This window comes from Phodopus roborovskii, unplaced genomic scaffold (assembly GCF_943737965.1).
Source record: "Phodopus roborovskii unplaced genomic scaffold, PHOROB, whole genome shotgun sequence".
Taxonomy (NCBI): Eukaryota; Metazoa; Chordata; class Mammalia; order Rodentia; family Cricetidae; genus Phodopus; species Phodopus roborovskii.
The window spans coordinates 2,585,163-2,603,223 of record NW_026126469.1 but is presented as its reverse complement, the minus strand read 5'-3'; the positions used below and the strand labels follow the sequence as shown (position 1 = coordinate 2,603,223).

General features: G+C 45.6%; 1 protein-coding gene across 5 annotated transcripts in view; it reads left to right on the top strand.

Moving 5' to 3' along the window:
- The window catches only part of LOC127226881 (protein HIRA), a 78,175-nt gene extending 60,613 nt beyond the window's left edge, over nucleotides 1–17,562 (top strand). For 4 of the 5 annotated variants that reach the window (XM_051190998.1, XM_051191001.1, XM_051191000.1 and 1 more), the window contains 10 exons: nucleotides 2,985–3,189; nucleotides 4,012–4,116; nucleotides 5,117–5,265; nucleotides 7,121–7,282; nucleotides 7,584–7,642; nucleotides 8,011–8,116; nucleotides 8,998–9,120; nucleotides 9,587–9,750; nucleotides 11,588–11,676; nucleotides 16,824–17,562. In XM_051190998.1, coding sequence (XP_051046955.1) covers nucleotides 2,985–3,189; nucleotides 4,012–4,116; nucleotides 5,117–5,265; nucleotides 7,121–7,282; nucleotides 7,584–7,642; nucleotides 8,011–8,116; nucleotides 8,998–9,120; nucleotides 9,587–9,750; nucleotides 11,588–11,676; nucleotides 16,824–16,940 — 1,279 coding nt within the window. In that variant the 3' untranslated portion in view covers nucleotides 16,941–17,562. Of the gene's footprint in view, nucleotides 1–2,984; nucleotides 3,190–4,011; nucleotides 4,117–5,116; nucleotides 5,266–7,120; nucleotides 7,283–7,583; nucleotides 7,643–8,010; nucleotides 8,117–8,997; nucleotides 9,121–9,586; nucleotides 9,751–11,587; nucleotides 11,677–15,406; nucleotides 15,429–16,823 lie in introns of those variants that run through there. The other variant, XM_051190999.1, reaches the window with a different exon arrangement.
- Nucleotides 17,563–18,061: the final 499 nt, after the last annotated feature.

Sequence of the window (18,061 nt, the reverse complement as noted above, 5' to 3'; positions counted from 1 at the left end):
CCGTATCCATACCACATGCATTCTACTTCCCTCTATATCCATACCACATGCATTGTACTTCCCTCCGTATCCATACCACATGCATTCTACTTCCCTCCTCATCCATACCACATGCATTGTACTTCCCTCCTCATCCATACCACATGCATTGTACTTCCCTCCTCCGTATCCATACCACATGCATTCTACTTCCCTCTATATCCATACCACATGCATTGTACTTCCCTCCGTATCCATACCACATGCATTCTACTTCCCTCCACATCCATACCACATGCATTGTACTTCCCTCCTCCATATCCATACCTCATGCATTGTACTTCCCTCCTCATCCATACCACATGCATTGTACTTCCCTCCTCCTCATCCATACCACATGCATTGTACTTCCCTCCTCCTCATCCATACCACATGCATTGTACTTCCCTCCATATCCATACCTCATGCATTCTACTTCCCTCCATATCCATACCACATGCATTGTACTTCCCTCCATATCCATACCACATGCATTCTACTTCCCTCCGTATCCATACCACATGCATTGTACTTCCCTCCTCATCCATACCACATGCATTCTACTTCCCTCCTACATTTATGTTTCTTTTTTTCCCCCTCCTTTCATTGTCTTTTTCCCTGTTCTTAGACTCACATTCTCACACGAATGCAGATATATAAAAACGAAATGCTGGGATCTGCATTTGAGAGAGAAGTATTTACTGTGAGCCTGGGTTACCTCAGTTAATACATTATTTTCTAGTTCCATTCATTTTCCTCCAAATTTTATAATCTCATTTTTCTTTACAGCTGAAAAAAGTGCCATTGTATATATGAAATAGAATTTGATTATCCATTCATCTGTTGTTGAATATCTAGTTTGATCTCATTTTCTTGCTACTACACAGCAGAAATAAACATGGGTGTGTAAGCATTTCTGTGGTGTTCAAGAGTGGCATGTCTGAGTTATGAGGTAGTTTACTGATTTCCCCGCCCTTTTCCCCTCCCTCCCTCCTCCCCTTCCCCTTCCTTCCTCTCCCTTCTCTTTCCTCTTTTTCCTTTTCCCTTTCTTTTCTTTTTGATATTTTCTGCCACAACATTAGTATGTTAATGATATTTCTTTAAAACTTAATTGGGTAGTTCTAGAAGTTCTGCAATGTCCAAATCTGACTCTACTTTTTTGAGATGGGATCTCTGTGTAGCTCTGATTGATCTAGAACTTGCTATATAGCCCAGGCTGGCCTTGAACTCACCAAGATCTACCTGCCTCTGCCTCCCAAGTGTTGGGATCAAAGGTATGCTACCATGTCTAGACTTTATTATTATTATTATTTTTTCTTTTTTAAAGCTGTGTTTTGTTTTGGGATTTATTTTTGTCTTTTTGATTTTTGTTTTTGTGTTAGGTTTCATTTATTTTTCATCATGACTTTTATTTCCTGTTGTATAGGCTGGACGTTTAGCTATGTTTTCTGTTTCCTATAACTACAGGTGTTAGAAGTATCATTTTGTATGGCAACTTCCTCTGTCTATTGAGTTGTCTTTGAATGTGCCCTGAAGCAGCTCCCTCACTTGTAATCTGCTATAGCAGTCTGTGGTGGTGGTGTAGTATTGATGTTGTCATGGTGAAGTTGTCTGGGATGTCAGGAAGGGATTCTTTTCTGCTGCTTTAAAGAAGAAAAATGCAGAAGCAGGAAAAGCAGGGTCTCCACACTTAGCCAAGTTTTATTGAAAATGAAAGGACACTCATATAGCAAAGTATACAAAGACAGATTCTCCAGTGGGAGATATAGAGCTGGAATCCAAGCTTGTCTGGAAAATCAGACTTTTTATATATTTAGTGGTAGGATGGGTTCCTTTCCCCAGAATTGGCTGGTTTGGGCTCATTCAAGGGATTGGATAGTCCAGACAAAGAAAAGAAAGCTGATTGCTTCCAGACATAGGAGCTATGCCTCCCACCCCAAGAATCAGTCTCTCCAAAGATCTCCCTGTGTTGAAGAAAAAGCCCACCAAGATCTTATCAAGGGTCAGGAACTTGGTCTTCTGAAATGCTTAAGCAGAAAGTACCTAGAGCCTCTTGTCCCTGTCTGCTTACTGGGGAGTTGCCTGACTCTTGGTCCCCTTGTGTCCAGTAGGAGAGCAATACTAGAATCTTATGATTGACAGGGGAGCTGCCTGACCCCTGCCTCTTAGTGTCTAGTAGGTGAACCATACTAAAATTTTAGGATTGACTTTGTCCCTTTTGTGGTTGAAGCAGAATCCCTAGGCTCTAGTACAATCTATAGGTTTAACTATCCTCTTTCTTAGCCTAGGGAGCAGGCATTAGATGGACCTGGGAGGTTTCTGTAGTTGGCTACTTGCTTGCCCCACCCACAGTGAGCAAGGCCCTGGTAGAATAGATTTCCTGCAGGTAGGGCATTGTTTTGGAGAATGGAAGGGTCTTGTTTCAAAAGGGTTGCTTTCCTCCAAGCCATGGGGAATTTTCCATCTTTGACTGAAAACCTGGAAGGGTCCTTGGGAGAAAAAGAAGTAATGACTGTAGCTCCTGTCATTAGCCTCCAACGGTTTTAACTTGAGCTTGCACACACTCAGTGTCTAGTATGTGATTGGCACCTTCATCCTTTGATCGGTCCAGGAAGAGTTGCTGTTTTTCAGTTTTTCAGCTCTCTTACTGTTATTTGTTGGAATAGAACCAGAATTCTCTGCATTGTTTATCAACTTTTGTAAAGAGTGGGTTAGAGAGATGGCTCAAAGTTAAAAGTTTTGCTGTTGTCACATAGCAATCTCACAATGGCTCTCAACTGTAACTATAGTTCCAAGGGGTCCAGTGCCTCTTCTGACCTCTGGAGAGCACCAGGCATACATATGGTACAATGATACACATGCAAGCAAAACACCCATACACATAAAACCACAAATAAAAAAAATCTAAAACAGCATTACAAAATGAATGGCCTTGTAGACAGAATTACGGTTGTCTTTGTTTTCAGGTTGAAAGATCAGAACCTTATGAAAGAGCTGAGACCCCGGGACCTCCTGGAGAGTAGTAGTGACAGTGATGAGAAGGTCCACTTGGTCAAGCCCTCCTCACTATCCAAGCGGAAACTTGAACTTGAGGTAGAGACGGTGGAAAAAAAGAAGAAAGGTCGCCCTCGGAAGGATTCTCGTCTCTTGCCCATGTCTCTGTCTGTCCAGGTGAGGCCTATGGACTGTCTTACCTGCTCCACCCTGCCTCCGTTGCATGCGGAGGGATATCTTATTAGTGTGGGGTGCTTAGACATTCATTGTACCTTGTAGGCCATGTTCCTTCAGACCTGCCTGACATTCATCTAGACCTTGAGCAGGCATGTTAAAACTTGATGGGAGACAAAAAAAGGAGTGCCTGTTTACCTCAGATAGGTGCCAACACGTCCAAGAAACGATTCCATCCAAGTCCAGCTGGACATGGACATCATTGAAAAGTCCCACTTAGCAGATAGGTGATATGTCATATAAGCTGTATTACTGGAGTTCTACCTTCAGTCAAGCTTTTGCCTCTTGCTTACTTTAACCCACTTCTTAAGACCACGTGCAGCCTGGTGGTGGGAGGGTGTGGTGTTTGGAATATTAGGTGAGGGTCAAGTAATACCGTTCCCCAATTTCATGGAAGGTATGTGAACAGCTCCATTACCAGTACTGTAAACCCAGCTATCACTGTATTGTTTTGCTTATTTCATTGCCATGACGTGGGGCCAACATATTCTGTAGGTCACCACAGCAGTCTCTGATCCATGATGGCGAGATGGTACTCAGAGGAAATAGCTACACCACAACTGGTCCCCTGATGTCAGCCCCCTCATCTGTCAGGTGGGGATCCTTGTAGCATTCCCTTGTGCTTTCTGTCTTCCAGAGTAGGTGGACATACCTTGGGAGCAGGCCCAACCTCATTTTAGGTCCTTACTTCTGGGTGACTTACTTTCCTTAATACTACCCCTGTAGTGTTGAAGCGGGCCTCAGGGTTATTTCTGGCTCTTTTAGTCTCCAGCTGCCCTGACTGCGGAGAAGGAGGCCATGTGTCTGTCTGCACCAGCACTTGCACTGAAGCTGCCAATTCCAGGTCCGCAGAGAGCATTCACCCTCCAGGTGAGGACCTACCCTACAACTTCTTCACAAGTACACATATGTTCTCTTCCCTAGAGTATAAATAAACCCTATTTTGTCACACCTTGGGGACTTGTTTGCAGTGGCTCTCCATCCCTGTCTGGGGGAATACTAGCTGACTGGGGTGGATTGCTAGCTTCCTATCTCTCCCTCATACCTCTTCCTCTCTCTAGTTTTATTTTTAATTCTCAACTGCCAGGGCTGCCCTTTCCATCAAGTCTGGACACCAGCTCCTTCAAGTCCTCACTCGCATCTCTTCTGAGAAGCCTTCTGCATCTCTTCTATCACCCTTGACAGCTTCAAGGCACATGTGTTTGTGGTTTGTCTAGTCTCACTGTCCTTGGCTGCTTCTTAGTACCACATGGAGCCATCCTTGTTTCTGGTGTCAGTAAAGAGAATGTAGCTCCTTGCTTTTGAGCACCCTCCATGTATGGCCATTTATGAAAACTTGTTAGCTGTTTTTCCTGGGTTTCCTTACAGAAACCCAGCTTAGATATATATCAGATCTGTAGATATGTATACGACTGAATCCATTTCATGCCATGGCATTGAACTATACCATGATGTTGTTATGTAATATCATGATATTGCATAGGGAAGTTAAGGTGGAGAACACATTGGGGTATATTATGCTTTCCTCTCTTAGCAAATATTGAAGTCTTTGGTAATCCTTCAAATGGGAAGTTTCTTCCTAAGTTTCTGTGTGCCTGTAGTCTTTACAGTATATTCTTGGGCAAGTTACACCCTTGTGAGACGACATGGTAACATTCCTTTCCTGTTCCCCCTTACCTAGTCCCTCTCTCTCCTAGTCCCTATTACCCTTCTCTGGTGGCTAGCCAGCTAGTCAGACTGTTTGTTGTCTGCCCTGCCTCAGAGCCCAGGTTACCATATAGTTCCTGAGTGTTCCACATGCCCAGGGACCACCACCTGAACAGGTCTACTGTTAACTGCAAAGACATTGTGTTTGCTTTTCTTCATCCAGGTGAGCTCTGACCCCTCCATGTATATTGAGGTGGAAAATGAAGTGACTGCTGTTGGGGGGATAAGGCTGAGTCGCCTGAAGTGCAACCGAGAAGGGAAGGAGTGGGAGACAGTGCTTACCAGCCGTGTCCTCACTGCTGCTGGCAGCTGGTAAGGGCTGAGATGCACAGCACGGGCACAAGTAGAGGATGGCTCCAGTAGAGGCTTCCATTGGGGCCTTCTCAGTCCTTATAGTACTGTCAGTGTTAGTGCCGTCACCTTATACCCTCACAAGGCAGTTTTGAGAATGGTGTTTATTATTCTGTCTAGCAAGACCCTGTCTTAGTTCTGCCTGCTTTTCCCTGGCCTGGCAGGTGCCTTCCCTGGACCTCAGATTTTCATCCAAGGTCCTGAGGGTGAGGTAGACTAATGGTGCTTCAAGTCCTGGCCCTGCTGGCTGGAACCTGTACTGCACTGGAGATGGGAATGTCTTTGCTCAGTGCTGTCACCCAGTGCCTTCTTATAGCAGCACAAGAGTCCCATCCTCCTTGTATTACTCTGAAAAGATGACCAGCACTTTCTCAGGCACCTAGCAGGCTATCTTGTTTACAAATGTCTATTTTCAAAGTCTGAATACAAGAAAACTTTGAGTAAGAGCCAGTAGCTGGGAGGGAGCTCTCTTTCTGATGTGGTTGTGTGCAGTCAGATCACCTCTCATGATCAGGACCTGGTCAAAACAGGGTAACAGATGCTTTTAGGGCTTTACAGCAGTGCTCACTCAGAAGACCTTTTCAATTAGATCCTTAGCTGTCTGTCTTGAGGTCAGGTCTTAAGAGTCCCTTGCACCCAAGTGAGGTTCAGTATTAGGTCCTGAACAACCCCACAGTTCTGTTCCTGGGGTTTTCCCTTGGGAGAGCTCACTGAGTTCTAAGTCCTGACTTCCTGTGTGTTTGCGACTGCTGTGAGCACCAATTGTATGACGTTGATCCCAAGGTAAGTGACATGTCCCAGAAGGGGGCCCAAGGATGTTAGCACAGACTCTTCTGCAGCAATAACTGATGAAACTGGGCCTTCTATATAGTCTCAATGTCAGGCCTAGCCCACAGAGAGCCTTGCCCAGTACTGCAGCCTATGTCGAAGCTTCATTACTGGGAGCTAGCTAAAGGAAGGCCCCGATCCTGAGAGATGATCAGGTTGGATCTAGTCATATGATAAAGAGCACTCCCTCCCTGCTGCTGGGTCCTTTTCAAAGTTTTCTTCTATTCATACTTTGAAAATAGGCAGTTGTTAACAAACATGCCTGGCTTGCCCTCCCTCCTTAGAATCCACTAACATCTCAGTATGGAAGAGTTGGGAGTACTTTTATGCAGGGTTAAATTGCTCATACGATGTCTCACCCATGTGCCCTGGCTCATTAGATTAGATATAGTGAAGGGGGCTCCATGTTTTGCTAGGATGTAAGCTGTAGTGACCCCTACACCAATGGCCTGGCCTTAGAAGCAATACTCAGAACATAGTGTTCTCCTTGAGGACCATATCTCCATCAGGGGTGCTGCTGTGAAGCCCTCTTTGCTCATAGAGTGGCACACCTCTAGTGTCCCAGCCCTGACAGTTCGCACTCTGTAGTATTAGTGTTTCCACCCTTTTCCTAGCCTGTCCCCAGGTCCTTGTCTGGATTCCCCTGGCTATTTGTAGACAGGAGACTGTCACCAGGGCACTCTGGTCTTATCTGATGAATTAGTGATGAATTAGACACATATTTTTTGGGGGGAGAGAGTGACCATCAGGTGCAGTAGTTCTGAAGCACCTTGCCCATTGGTCAGCATCAATGTGAGCAGCTTTTTGGGTGAAGAGGGGGAAATCAGAAGTTCTCCTACCCTGATCCTTGCATAGCCTTTTACTTGCCATTCCAGTAGCAGCACCCACTAAGTGCAAATATATCAGGCCCATTGGGGCCCTGGTGGAGGGAAAGCTCTGCATCATTCACTTGGCCCCTGTGACACCTTCTCCTCCTCTTCTCTTGCAGTGATGTGGTCTGTGTTGCCTGTGAAAAGAGGATGCTGTCAGTGTTCTCTACCTGTGGTCGCCGTCTTCTCCCTCCCATCCTCCTCCCATCTCCCATTTCTACTTTGCACTGCACAGGCCCCTACGTCATGGCACTCACTGCTGCAGCCACACTGTCTGTTTGGTGAGAGACAGGCACAGGTTGGGGCCTCCAAGCTATGCAGGGTTCTAGTGGGGAACCCACAGAGGAGTGGCTAGTGGGCCCAAGAGAAGTTAACAATGTTCACTGGTATTGAGGTGTCTTAGCAGAGGTGTCTCTGTCAGTGTGGGTATGGGTGTGGGAGTGGCTCAGTGGCTCTACTGCCTGAAGCTTCTTTTGTAAATTAGGGCAGAATGGGCTGGGAACATATACAGGGTGTTGTGCAGCAAAGACTTTCTGATGCCTTTGACTTGGGTATAGAGTAAGCTGTTTCCTGTCTCTTTAGGGATGTTCACAGGCAGGTGGTTGTGGTGAAAGAAGAGTCTCTACACTCCATCCTGTCAGGTAACCCCTATGCTGGGCACTTCTCTTCCCCTGGGGGTAGAGTCTCAGGTCTGATCAGGTCAGATACAGATATGGACCTTGAGCTCTAGTCTATTATATAGAGAGCCAGACTTAGGGGACAACCTGAGACTTTCAGTGAGACAGGCAGAAGGTGTATAGCAGGGAGGCATGCTTTCTGGGCAGATGATTAAATGGGTCCCTATCAGAATGGCTTGGCTAAAGCACCAAGCAGCAGTATATAGATTACCTATCAGTGGTCCAGAGGCTTAGTGTTGGGATTGTGGGAGCAAGGGGTCAGATTTCTTCAGTAGTGAATATGCATTCATTCATGCTTACTGATTAGAACTTAATCCTGTGGTATCCCCCAGGAAGTGATATGACGGTGTCACAGATCTTGCTAACACAGCATGGAATCCCAGTGATGAACTTGTCTGATGGGAAAGCTTACTGCTTTAATCCATCACTCTCCACATGGTAAGAAACTGCCTCTCTGTCCTGTTCCCAAGGACTATGTCTATACTAGACACCAGGGCACAGTTCTGGTCCCTGGTGGTCAGTCCTGCTTGGCCTTGCTTCTTTTGAACTTTCACTGATACTGTGTATGTGCCCTACTATTTCTGTAGAATACGGTGAATCTGGGCTTCTCTCCCTTCACAGTCTGTGTGTAAGTCTGTGTTGTTTCCTGGAGCCAATTTTATCAGAACAGATACTGAAAAATGTTTGTGGTTCTTGCTAACCTGGCCTCCTTCATCATCAACAAATAGGGTTATCAGCTCTGTGGTTGTTTTATTAGTAGTCCCTTTTGTAGGCTTAACTGGACCAAATGCTCTCTGTGACTTACTGAGAAGATTAGGCTGCTGTTGTGATTTAAGAAAAGACAAGCCAGGCATGGTGATACATGTAACAGTACTTACTCAGAAAGGAAGATGAGACAGGAAAATCCCATGTTTGACTTTTCAGAAACTCAGAAGAAGGAAAAGACATATCAACTTTCTGTTTTGGTTCTGAGAAAGTGGGAGAACTGTCTTATCAGGAGGTTGCAAGTACTTGAAGCTGGAGGCCTGGTATTGCCCAGCTGATGGATCAGGCCTAGGTCATACAGGGCCATGGGCAGCTACAGCATTGTGTGAGCCAGGCATTCAGAATACATTTCATACAATGTTCAGTGAAACTCCTCTCATCAGCCTTGCCTTAAAATATTTATTTTGTCAGACTCATGACTAGAAAAGTTGCCAGTAACTGGCACCTGTCTCCACTGGTGTGCTGCTAGGGTGGTTGGGCAGGGCTTGTTCTACTCCCCTGGTCTTTTTGTTGTCTTGTTTTCCTGACTTTTGTTCCTTCCTTTGCTTTCTCAGGAACCTGGTTTCTGACAAGCAAGATTCACTGGCTCAGTGTGCAGACTTCAGGAACAGCCTGCCATCCCAGGATGCCATGCTGTGTTCAGGACCATTAGCCATAATTCAGGGCCGCACCTCCAAGTATGTGAGCTGAGAATCTTGGTCACTGCAACAGTGATGTATTGGGTGGGAACTGAGTCTAAAACTTGATTGTTTCCTGTGTCCTAACTAATGTTCAGTGCAGAAAGGGTTTTTAGTTTTTAACTATGTCAAGTATGTTTCAGGGATGCCCCATAACTTCAAAGGCCCAGGTGATAGTTTATGAGGGTCCTAAGGGTCATAGATACCCATTTGGTACAGGGATCTAAACAGCAGTTATTGGGCAGGATGCTCTGGAACATCATGATGCCTAGCTTGTGATGAGGTATAGGGAAGCTGGCAGAAATCTGGCACCTGTTGATAGATTTTAGCTGATGAATGGCAGGGCTTGGGCGACTTAATTGCCTTCCCTGTACTTTTCCATCTCCTCTCTGGCACATGGGAGCAGCTTCCTGACACCCATGTAGTACACCTTGTCTTATTGTGCCTGCCTTGCTGGTCTCTACAGCTCTGGAAGGCAAGCTGCCCGGCTCTTCTCCGTGCCTCATGTGGTACAGCAGGAGACTACATTGGCCTATCTAGAGAACCAGGTTGCTGCGGCACTTACCCTGCAGTCAAGCCACGAGTACCGCCATTGGCTCCTCCTCTATGCTCGGTACCTTGTGAATGAAGGTAAGGTCACTCCAAGGAAGGGCATCTGTTGACAGTTATTTTTCTTCCTCCTCTAAGCCCCTTATGCTAGAAGATTCTGCATGCCCCCCAGTGTCTCTCTGGGCCCTCCAGTCCACACCCACCTACCAGGGCTCTCAGAGTGCCTGTGTCCTTAGCAGCATCCCCCACAAAGAACAAGGTATGTTGGAAAAGGACTTTGCAGTGACCTCCAACCACCTCTCATCCCTTGGCAAATTCCCATCCCATCATATCTTACCAGTCTGTCCTCTCCCTGGCTGCCATTGTGTGGCACAGACTAGCCCCTCCAAAGTTCTCCTGTGACCCACATAGCCCAGCTCTGCTTCCAGAGCTTCTCTGTAGCTTTGTTGTTCTTTGCTTTGACTGTTATAGGAATCTAGCAGAGTCACTATATCAGTGGTAAGCAATAGAACAGAATAGTTGTTTTTCACTGTATCTAAGGTTAACATTAGAGTGAATAGTTGTTTTCTAGAAGTACTTTGACCTTGAAGAAATCTTGCTGGAAATTAGTGATTTTTTTTTTTTTTTTTCCTGTGATTTATAGAGTTGTTTTTCTGAAGCAGCTTTACAGCCTTTCTATTACTTTAGTCACAAGATGTTCCTGGCACACCTGGAACTCTTGGATTATTGGGTACTGAAAACAGTATGCAATAAGGAATAAAGTGGCAGGGTGTGATGATTTTTTCCTTCAGAAAAACATGGGTTAGATCAGGGGCTTTGATTTGAGGAATTTGTTTACCCAATAAACCAACTATGTAACCATCAATAAATCTGCCTTTGAACGGCTGTTCAAGGTTCAATCCATCAAAGGCTGGACCTTCCTGCTGCCACATCACCTCCCCCATTTTTATATATTTTAAAGAAATCTGGTATCTAAAAGATAGAGAAATGTACCAGTTGTCTTCAAAAGTAACTCACAGTGTTATTATCTCATGATTATCTGAGTAAATCTGAATGTATGTGTTTGTTAATAAGCCCTCTAGTCACAGTAGACATTACTGTTGAGCCTACTTCCCTCTCATTCTTTGTGTGCTTAGTATGGTAAACATGTTGACCTCCCAGGTCCTTAAACCTGGGCTATGTAACTCATGTCTTAGGTTGTGTACCCTACCCTTGAGAAATGGTTTGCTCTTTCCTGGGTGTTAAACAGAAATCTTATATAGTATGGAGGCTCTGCCTCCTTCGAGATCATTACTTCTTGGACAGTAGTTTTCTCTTGCTTTCTTGGCTGTGAGAGGAGGAACCATCTGTAAACCATGTGAAACATTCTTCACTTCTCCAGTCCCTCAGATTCTAGTTCAATCCTTTTGATTCTCTCCAGTCCCTGTGGCTTCAGCTATTTTAGCACTGCCTAAAACTCTGCCTCTAGACTTTCTGGTAGCACCACTCACACTGTAGTGTCTATGATCCTTGATGTCACCATATTCAATTGTCATTCTTCAGTCTGCTTCCCAATTGATACCCTCCCTTTTGAAGTTGTCTCCTTGCTTCTGATCTCTTCACATCAGCTGCCAAAGTCGCTCCTATAACCCACTGCCCTCCAGCAGTTCCCATGTTTCTCCACAACTTTTTACCCCTGAGCTGCCTGTGTCTTACTTCCTTGGGCCTAGCAGTGAGGATGCTACCTATCTTGTTCAAAGGCTAATGAATGAATGAATGAGAAACTATTTATGAGTCTCTAGGCTCCAAACAGCAAGCGACAGACATTTTTTGCCCATCGTAGGCAGTAAAATATTCGGGTGTGTGTAACTTAGCATATTCTTGATTTTCATTTCCTTTAATATGTGTTCCTGTTTTTGTTTTGTTTTTCTGTATTTAGGGTTTGAATCCCGACTCCGAGAAATATGCAAGGACTTGCTGGGTCCAGTTCACTGCTCCACTGGAAGCCAGTGGGAGTCAACAGTAGTGGTAGGTGCATCTTTCAGTCTTGCCATAAGAAGCATATTGCATTTCATGAAGGTACAATTTTGCAAATAAGACAGACTGCTTTGAGAGTTCTTGCCATGAGGCATCTAATGCCTACTTGAGCTATGGTGTCAGTGGGATACTGGCATACTGGCACTACACACCTGGGCAGGAGTTCAGTAGGCATTAGTGCTGAGGGAGGTGACCTACCAACACTCTTGGTGTGGCAATAATTCAGGATATGTCAGGCCTAGTGGCACATGTCCCTGATCCCAGTACTTCAGAGGCAGAGACATGCAGATCTTTGTGAGTTCAAGCCCAGACTGATCTAAATAGAGAGTTCAGGCTAGAACAGCCAAAACTGCATAATGAGACCTACTTGGAAAGAAGGAAGGAAGGAAGGGAAGGAAGGAAGGAAATCATGCCTTGTCTTTGTGAGGACCAGTGTCTCTAGTGAGGGAGCACACATAGGCAGGAAGGTTAACAAGGTGCTCTGAGACTGAATTGCCCCAGAGCAGTGACTAGACTGTAGAGAAGAGCTTTGTAAATGAAACCCTTGGTTGAGGAGAAGCAGCCTGCAAACCCGGACCAAACTTTGTGGTGGAGTTAATGAGGAAGGCAGTAAAGGCTTGCTGTACACATGAGGTTATTAATGGACACACAGAAGGCAGAGAAGGTGGTGTGAGATGATGGGAGACATGCAGGAATTAGACCTTTAAGCTCTCCTGAGGACCCAGGAGTCAATGGTAAGTTGGATTAATGTGGCCATGGAGATGAGCAAGGAGATAGATCCTATATGTATTTAGTAGCAGAACCAACAAGGCTTCCTAAGTAGGTGAGTTGTGTGGGAGGAAAGGAGATAATGAACTTTTCACCTTCATAGTTTTTGGCCTGACAAAGGTGGATGAAAGTGACTTTGAGTGAGTTGGAAGAGGAACTAATTGGCAAAGGATAGGAGGAACTATCCAAGAGTTAGCTTCTGATGTACAAAGTTGGACTTTCTTAGCCCACCACTCCTTAGCCCAAGGGCCCTCAGTGGCCCTTAAACAATTTCTTTCAGTTTCTGAGGCTAGGAGGAGGTCATCTACATATTGTAAGAGCATGACCCTGGGAACCTAATGGAAGGGCAGGAGATGCCTCATCAAACAGGGTTGGAAGTTTTTAAATGCTTTGGGCAACTTGGTCCAGTTAAGTTTCCACTGTAACCTCCCTATGGGTCTGTCTATTCAAAAACAAAGATGGGTTGACTCACCTCTGCCAATGGGAGGTTAAAGAATCATCTTTCAGGTCCAAAATAGCGAACACCTGTTTCTCTAAAGGAATCAGAGTCATGAGAGTGTCTGTGTTTGGGACCATTGGGTGATGGTGTCAACCCTTTTAATTTACTTCCCTCAGATCTTGGATTGGTCTATAATCAGAGGTCCCAGTTTTCTTCATAGGCAAGAGACATGTATTCCAGGGTGATTGGCAGGGCAGCAGGATGTGTGGTGTCTCTAAGCCAGTCAATGTGGACTGCAATTCCTCTTTTGCTTCCTTGGTCTTTGGGTATTATTTCATCTGGATAGGGGTAGCTGGACTGGAATTTGATGTTGGGCCAATTGGGTGGGGAGGGTTGGTTTCTGCCAATACTCCCAGAATTCTTTGTTGTAAATCTGAGAAGTAGTTCAACTGAACCTTTTGATTGTGGCAGGACTTTCAGCTAGTAGATATTCTTCTGACAGAGGATAAGACACCAAAATTTTGTTGGTGTCTGGAAGTCTTAACTGGGTCTTATCATCAGAGAAGGTGGTAGTGCTTTTTGGTTTATGCAAAACGTGTCATCCCAACAGGGGGTTGGGACAGTCAGGCATGACCAAGAACAAGTATGTACGGTTCCCTTTCCTAAGTTGTTGGAACCACCAACAGTTGTTGGTGGTTCAGGGTAGTAGGCTGTTTTTCCTATTGCTCCTTAATTGGCCTAAGGGCTTCTCAAAGACCAAAATATGTCACCCCAGTACTTAGAGGTTAATTGCTTCTCCCTTAACTGTGTTTCCTAGGTTCCCAGGGTCTTAAAGCTTAGGTGCTTGGGCCCCATTACTTTTTCTCTTCTCATTAGGCACTCATTTTTCTAGTGTCCTTTGTCCTTGCTTTGATGTACCCTGTATGGCCTCACTTCCCCTTGACAGGTTTGTTGGCTTCCTTGTTTGGAGCCCTGCCAGGAAAGTCTGGCTGTAGGTGTCTAGTGCTCCCTTACGTTAGTTGGTGTTAGGATCTCAATTGGATCAATTGGATGGGAACATAATCTCAATGTGATAAGTGCTATTAGCCAGAGACTCCTCTGTTGAGAGTCGAGACTACTTTCTTATCTTCCAACCTTATGTGGTCCCTTTCTTCTGATGTGAATAGAGTGGCCAGTGACTGAGTAACTGTTGACAGTCATCCTAGGTGGGATGGTGGGTATAGAAAACAGCTTCTAGGAGAGAGATGAATGTCTGGGGTTTCTCAGAGAAAGGGGAGTTCTGGGACTTGAGTTCTACACATCATTGTGTGAGAAGGGAACATAATATTGTAAATGGGGATGAGGGCTTCTTGCTTGGCTCTTTCTTCTCAAAAGGACTCTAGGGGTTTTCCAGAGGGGAGGAATGACAGGAACTGCCAGGATTCAGGGAATCAGTGATGGTACTTGAGACATCTGCTAGAGTTCGGTAGCAGGCATAATTGGAGCCCTTCAGTATGCAGGGGATATATAAACTTGGGAAAAACCCTCTATAGGAAAAGAAGAAGAGTAAAAGGCCTCTGGGCCCAGGCCCAGGATGGGGTTATCCTTCATACAGGTACAAAGGGTAGGGTAGTTCTTCATTCTGGGTCACTGGATAAAAATTTTGGTGCTTTTTCCTCTTAGGGCTTAGCTACCAGAATCTAAGGGAACTGAGCCATGGAGGAAGCTGTTGTAAGAGACTTAACCACACCTCTATGTAAGGAAACTGATCAGAGTGGCCAGGGTTCCCTATGCTCATCAGTCGTGCTGCTTGGTCCTTTTGGCTATCATGTGTTCCTGCAGATGGTCATCAAAAGAGGGTCACTAACTCAGAGAGGTTCTGGAAGATTTTGTATGCTTCCTGAAAACAGTTCAAAGGAAGGAGCTGGTTAAAAGCAGAACTGCCCATAGTTTTTCTTTCTGGACCTCAATTCACAATGACAACTAACAGACCCACCAGAAGAAACAAAGATAGACAACAGGAACAACAACAGTATGGAGACAAATTAGTGGTGGCCACAATGTACTCATACATCTGAAAGACCTGGGAAACCTGTGACAACTCACACAGATCCTGGACACTGATTGGTGGCTGTATCTGTCTTCTCCTTAAAGAATCCAGGAACACTACATCCTGGTTGGCAGTTGCAGTTTCTAGAACAGGTTGGGTGCCTTCCCACAGGACTTTATATGGTGGAGATAGAAAGGGGTGCTGGTGGTGGTGTCACTTTCAAGTTAAACCACAGATGGCTCTAGCTGAGGGAAGATGGAAGAGCCTTTGCCCAGTCACAGTTGTTGCAAATTTGTCTAATAGTTTGCAGTTTTATTAATCCTTTGAAAGAACCAACTCTTCCTTTTGTTGACTTTTTTTTTGGTGTGTGGCTGGGGGAGAGGTGGACTATATCTTCTGGTTTTGTTTCCTTAACTTCAGCCCTGGCTGTGATCATCTCTTTCTGTTTACTGTTTTTGTCTTTGGTTTGTCCTTGTTATTCCAAGGCCTAAAGGAACATCATTAAGGTATTGATTTGAAATTTCTCAAAAAAATTTTTTTTTGATGAACTAAATGCATACAACACATGGATTAATTATAACATGAATATTAAAATAATGTCTACCCACATTCCATCCTTGGTGTCCATACACAACGCAGGAAACTGCCTTCAGACCCCTGGGGAAACTAAATCTTGAGCAGGAAGAAGTAAATTCACTGTGTCAGTATGTGGAGGCTGGCACTGATTCAGAGAGGTATCTCAGCAACCCCAAATACCTTGCAGAGAAGGCTGGAGACATTTTGAGCACTTAAGAACAGGGTAGGGATGGCTCATCCTCACCATATAAGAGGCCCATGGGGTATTTCTCTGGTGCTTGGGGGTCCTAGAGAAAGCTCCAGAGGACCCCACTAGGTCTGAATCCTTGCTGAGAGGCAGGCTTACCTGGGTGAGAGACTCATTTCCAAGGTGTTGTTTTTTGGGGGTATGTTCCCACATTGGGTGACAGGTGGTCCTGAAACACTGACAGACAATGCCCTAGGTGTTATCAAGGAACTCTGGACAGTCACACCTGATGTGGATGGTTTGGGACCCTGAGGTCTATTGGTCTAGGGGGCACTGGTAGCTGGGTGAGCTCTGCAGAGGGCAGGGACATCTACCTATTCTAGTGCTTCTGGGAACCTGTTGCCACCCTGGGCTCTGTCCTAGAGGTTCTAGCTGGGTGAATGGCTTGCAGTAGGGTCTTCCTGTGGAGTTGATCCCTGGAATATTAGTCATTACTACTATAGTAAATGATAAAGGCTCACAGCACCTCCCTCAGCCATTACTCATGCTGCTTCCCTCCCTTTCCCCCATCAGTTGGGGCAGTTCCTGCATCTGAGTTGCCTTCCTCATATGACCTGGCTCCTGGCAGCTCCCATTTTCTGCCTAAGTTCTGGGCTTTCTCTCCTCTGCCTTTGACAAATGCCATCTGCCTGGCTGATCCCATTTGGTACTATTGTTTAGATTTACTCTTTGGCCTGTGCGGTAGAGAGCCTACTTAGTAATGACTGCTACAAATGTCCAGCAGGAGCCAAGGGAAAAAATACAAGAAGAATACCAGATGCCACCCCTGCCCCTAAGTGCCTTATTAGCCCAGGTTACCCTGCAGTGCCTGGAGTACGAGAACATCCATCTGGGTGGCAGCCTAGCAACCCTCAGTCCTGGTCTGCTACTTGCTCTACTCTACAAGGAAGTACAACCTTAGTAGGGACTGTCAGCAAATGTAGGGCAGGTGGGGACAGAGCTTGGTTTTTCCTTCTTGTGCTACAATGTCTCTTCTAGCTACCCTTTCCTCATGCATACTCCTCTGGTTCCACCTTTTAGCTCTCTGGGTTCATCAGATACTGAGTTTCTGCCCTCAGCTGTTTCTCTTGTATCTACAGGGTCTGCGGAAGAGAGAGCTGCTGAAGGAGTTGCTGCCAGTCATTGGGCAGAATCTTCGATTCCAGCGTCTCTTTACAGAGTGCCAGGAACAGCTGGACATCCTGAGAGACAAGTAGCCTGCCCTGGCTTGCCCAGCTTCGGCAGGACAAAACCACCCTCTTGCCACTGGCAGGTGCCAGGGCTAGCCCCCGCCTGTCAGGGTGTAGTGGAAAGAGAGAACTTGGCAGAAGGTGTACTGTGCTGCACCAGCACAGGCCCAGTTCCCTGGATGGACATACCCTATGTCCCAGGCCTGGGATGACTCCAAAAGAGGCCAACTTGTCCCTCCACACAGGCCCAGCTGTGGACCTGGGGCTGGGACTGGGGCTCTGCCTCACTGCCTTGGGGCCAGCAGTGATCTCCTGAGCCTGTCTTGAGCTCAGTCCCCAGGTAGACATTGGCTCCTGCCCTGGCAGGTACTGTGCTGCTTCCGCTCTGACAAATGAGCCATTTGTGAGAACAAGAGCCTGGGAGCGTTAGGGGTCATGCAGTCAGCAGAAGGACCCAAAGCCTGTGTAAAAGCAAAGCTGTTCTGACACATGGACTATTTTTGTACTAGAATTTGCTAACTTGGAATACGGAGTTTCTTTTGGTCGATCAGGATATCCCTATAAGTTACTTGGACATTGGTCACTTGTAGGAAATTTAAACTCTAATTATGACAGCTACACTGAAAAAAAATAATTGTACTGAAATTAACTTGTCTATCTTCATTTGGTTTAATTTTTAAATGTTTGTAAAAAGAAACTTTGTGTGTTTTGGGGGGGGTGGGACAAAGGGGAGGGCAATTTCTTTTCTAAGTGTATAAAATAAATGGACATGCATTGGATACCAAACCACCTTCTTTCCTTGCCTTTTCCTTCTAATGTCCTATCCACCCTCACATGAGTCTTTCTCCTACTGTGGCAGTGACAGTGTTGAAACCTGAAAGATCTTCCTGTGTAATCTGATGCCTGCCCCCTGCTCCATGTTATCTTTAGTGTGTGGGAACCACTTACGTGATCATCCAGCACCTCAGGCTAGCCTGGGGCCAGCAAACAGGCCACTTGGCACTTGTCATCCCCCAAGTGTGGTGTTAGGACTCTTGGTGCCTCTGCTGTTGTGGTCACTCTGGGCTTCAGCTGTTTGTTATGGAAAATAGAGACTTGAGAAGCCTGTATTTTCAGAAGCCTGATGTGTTGACCAGTGGTCATAACTT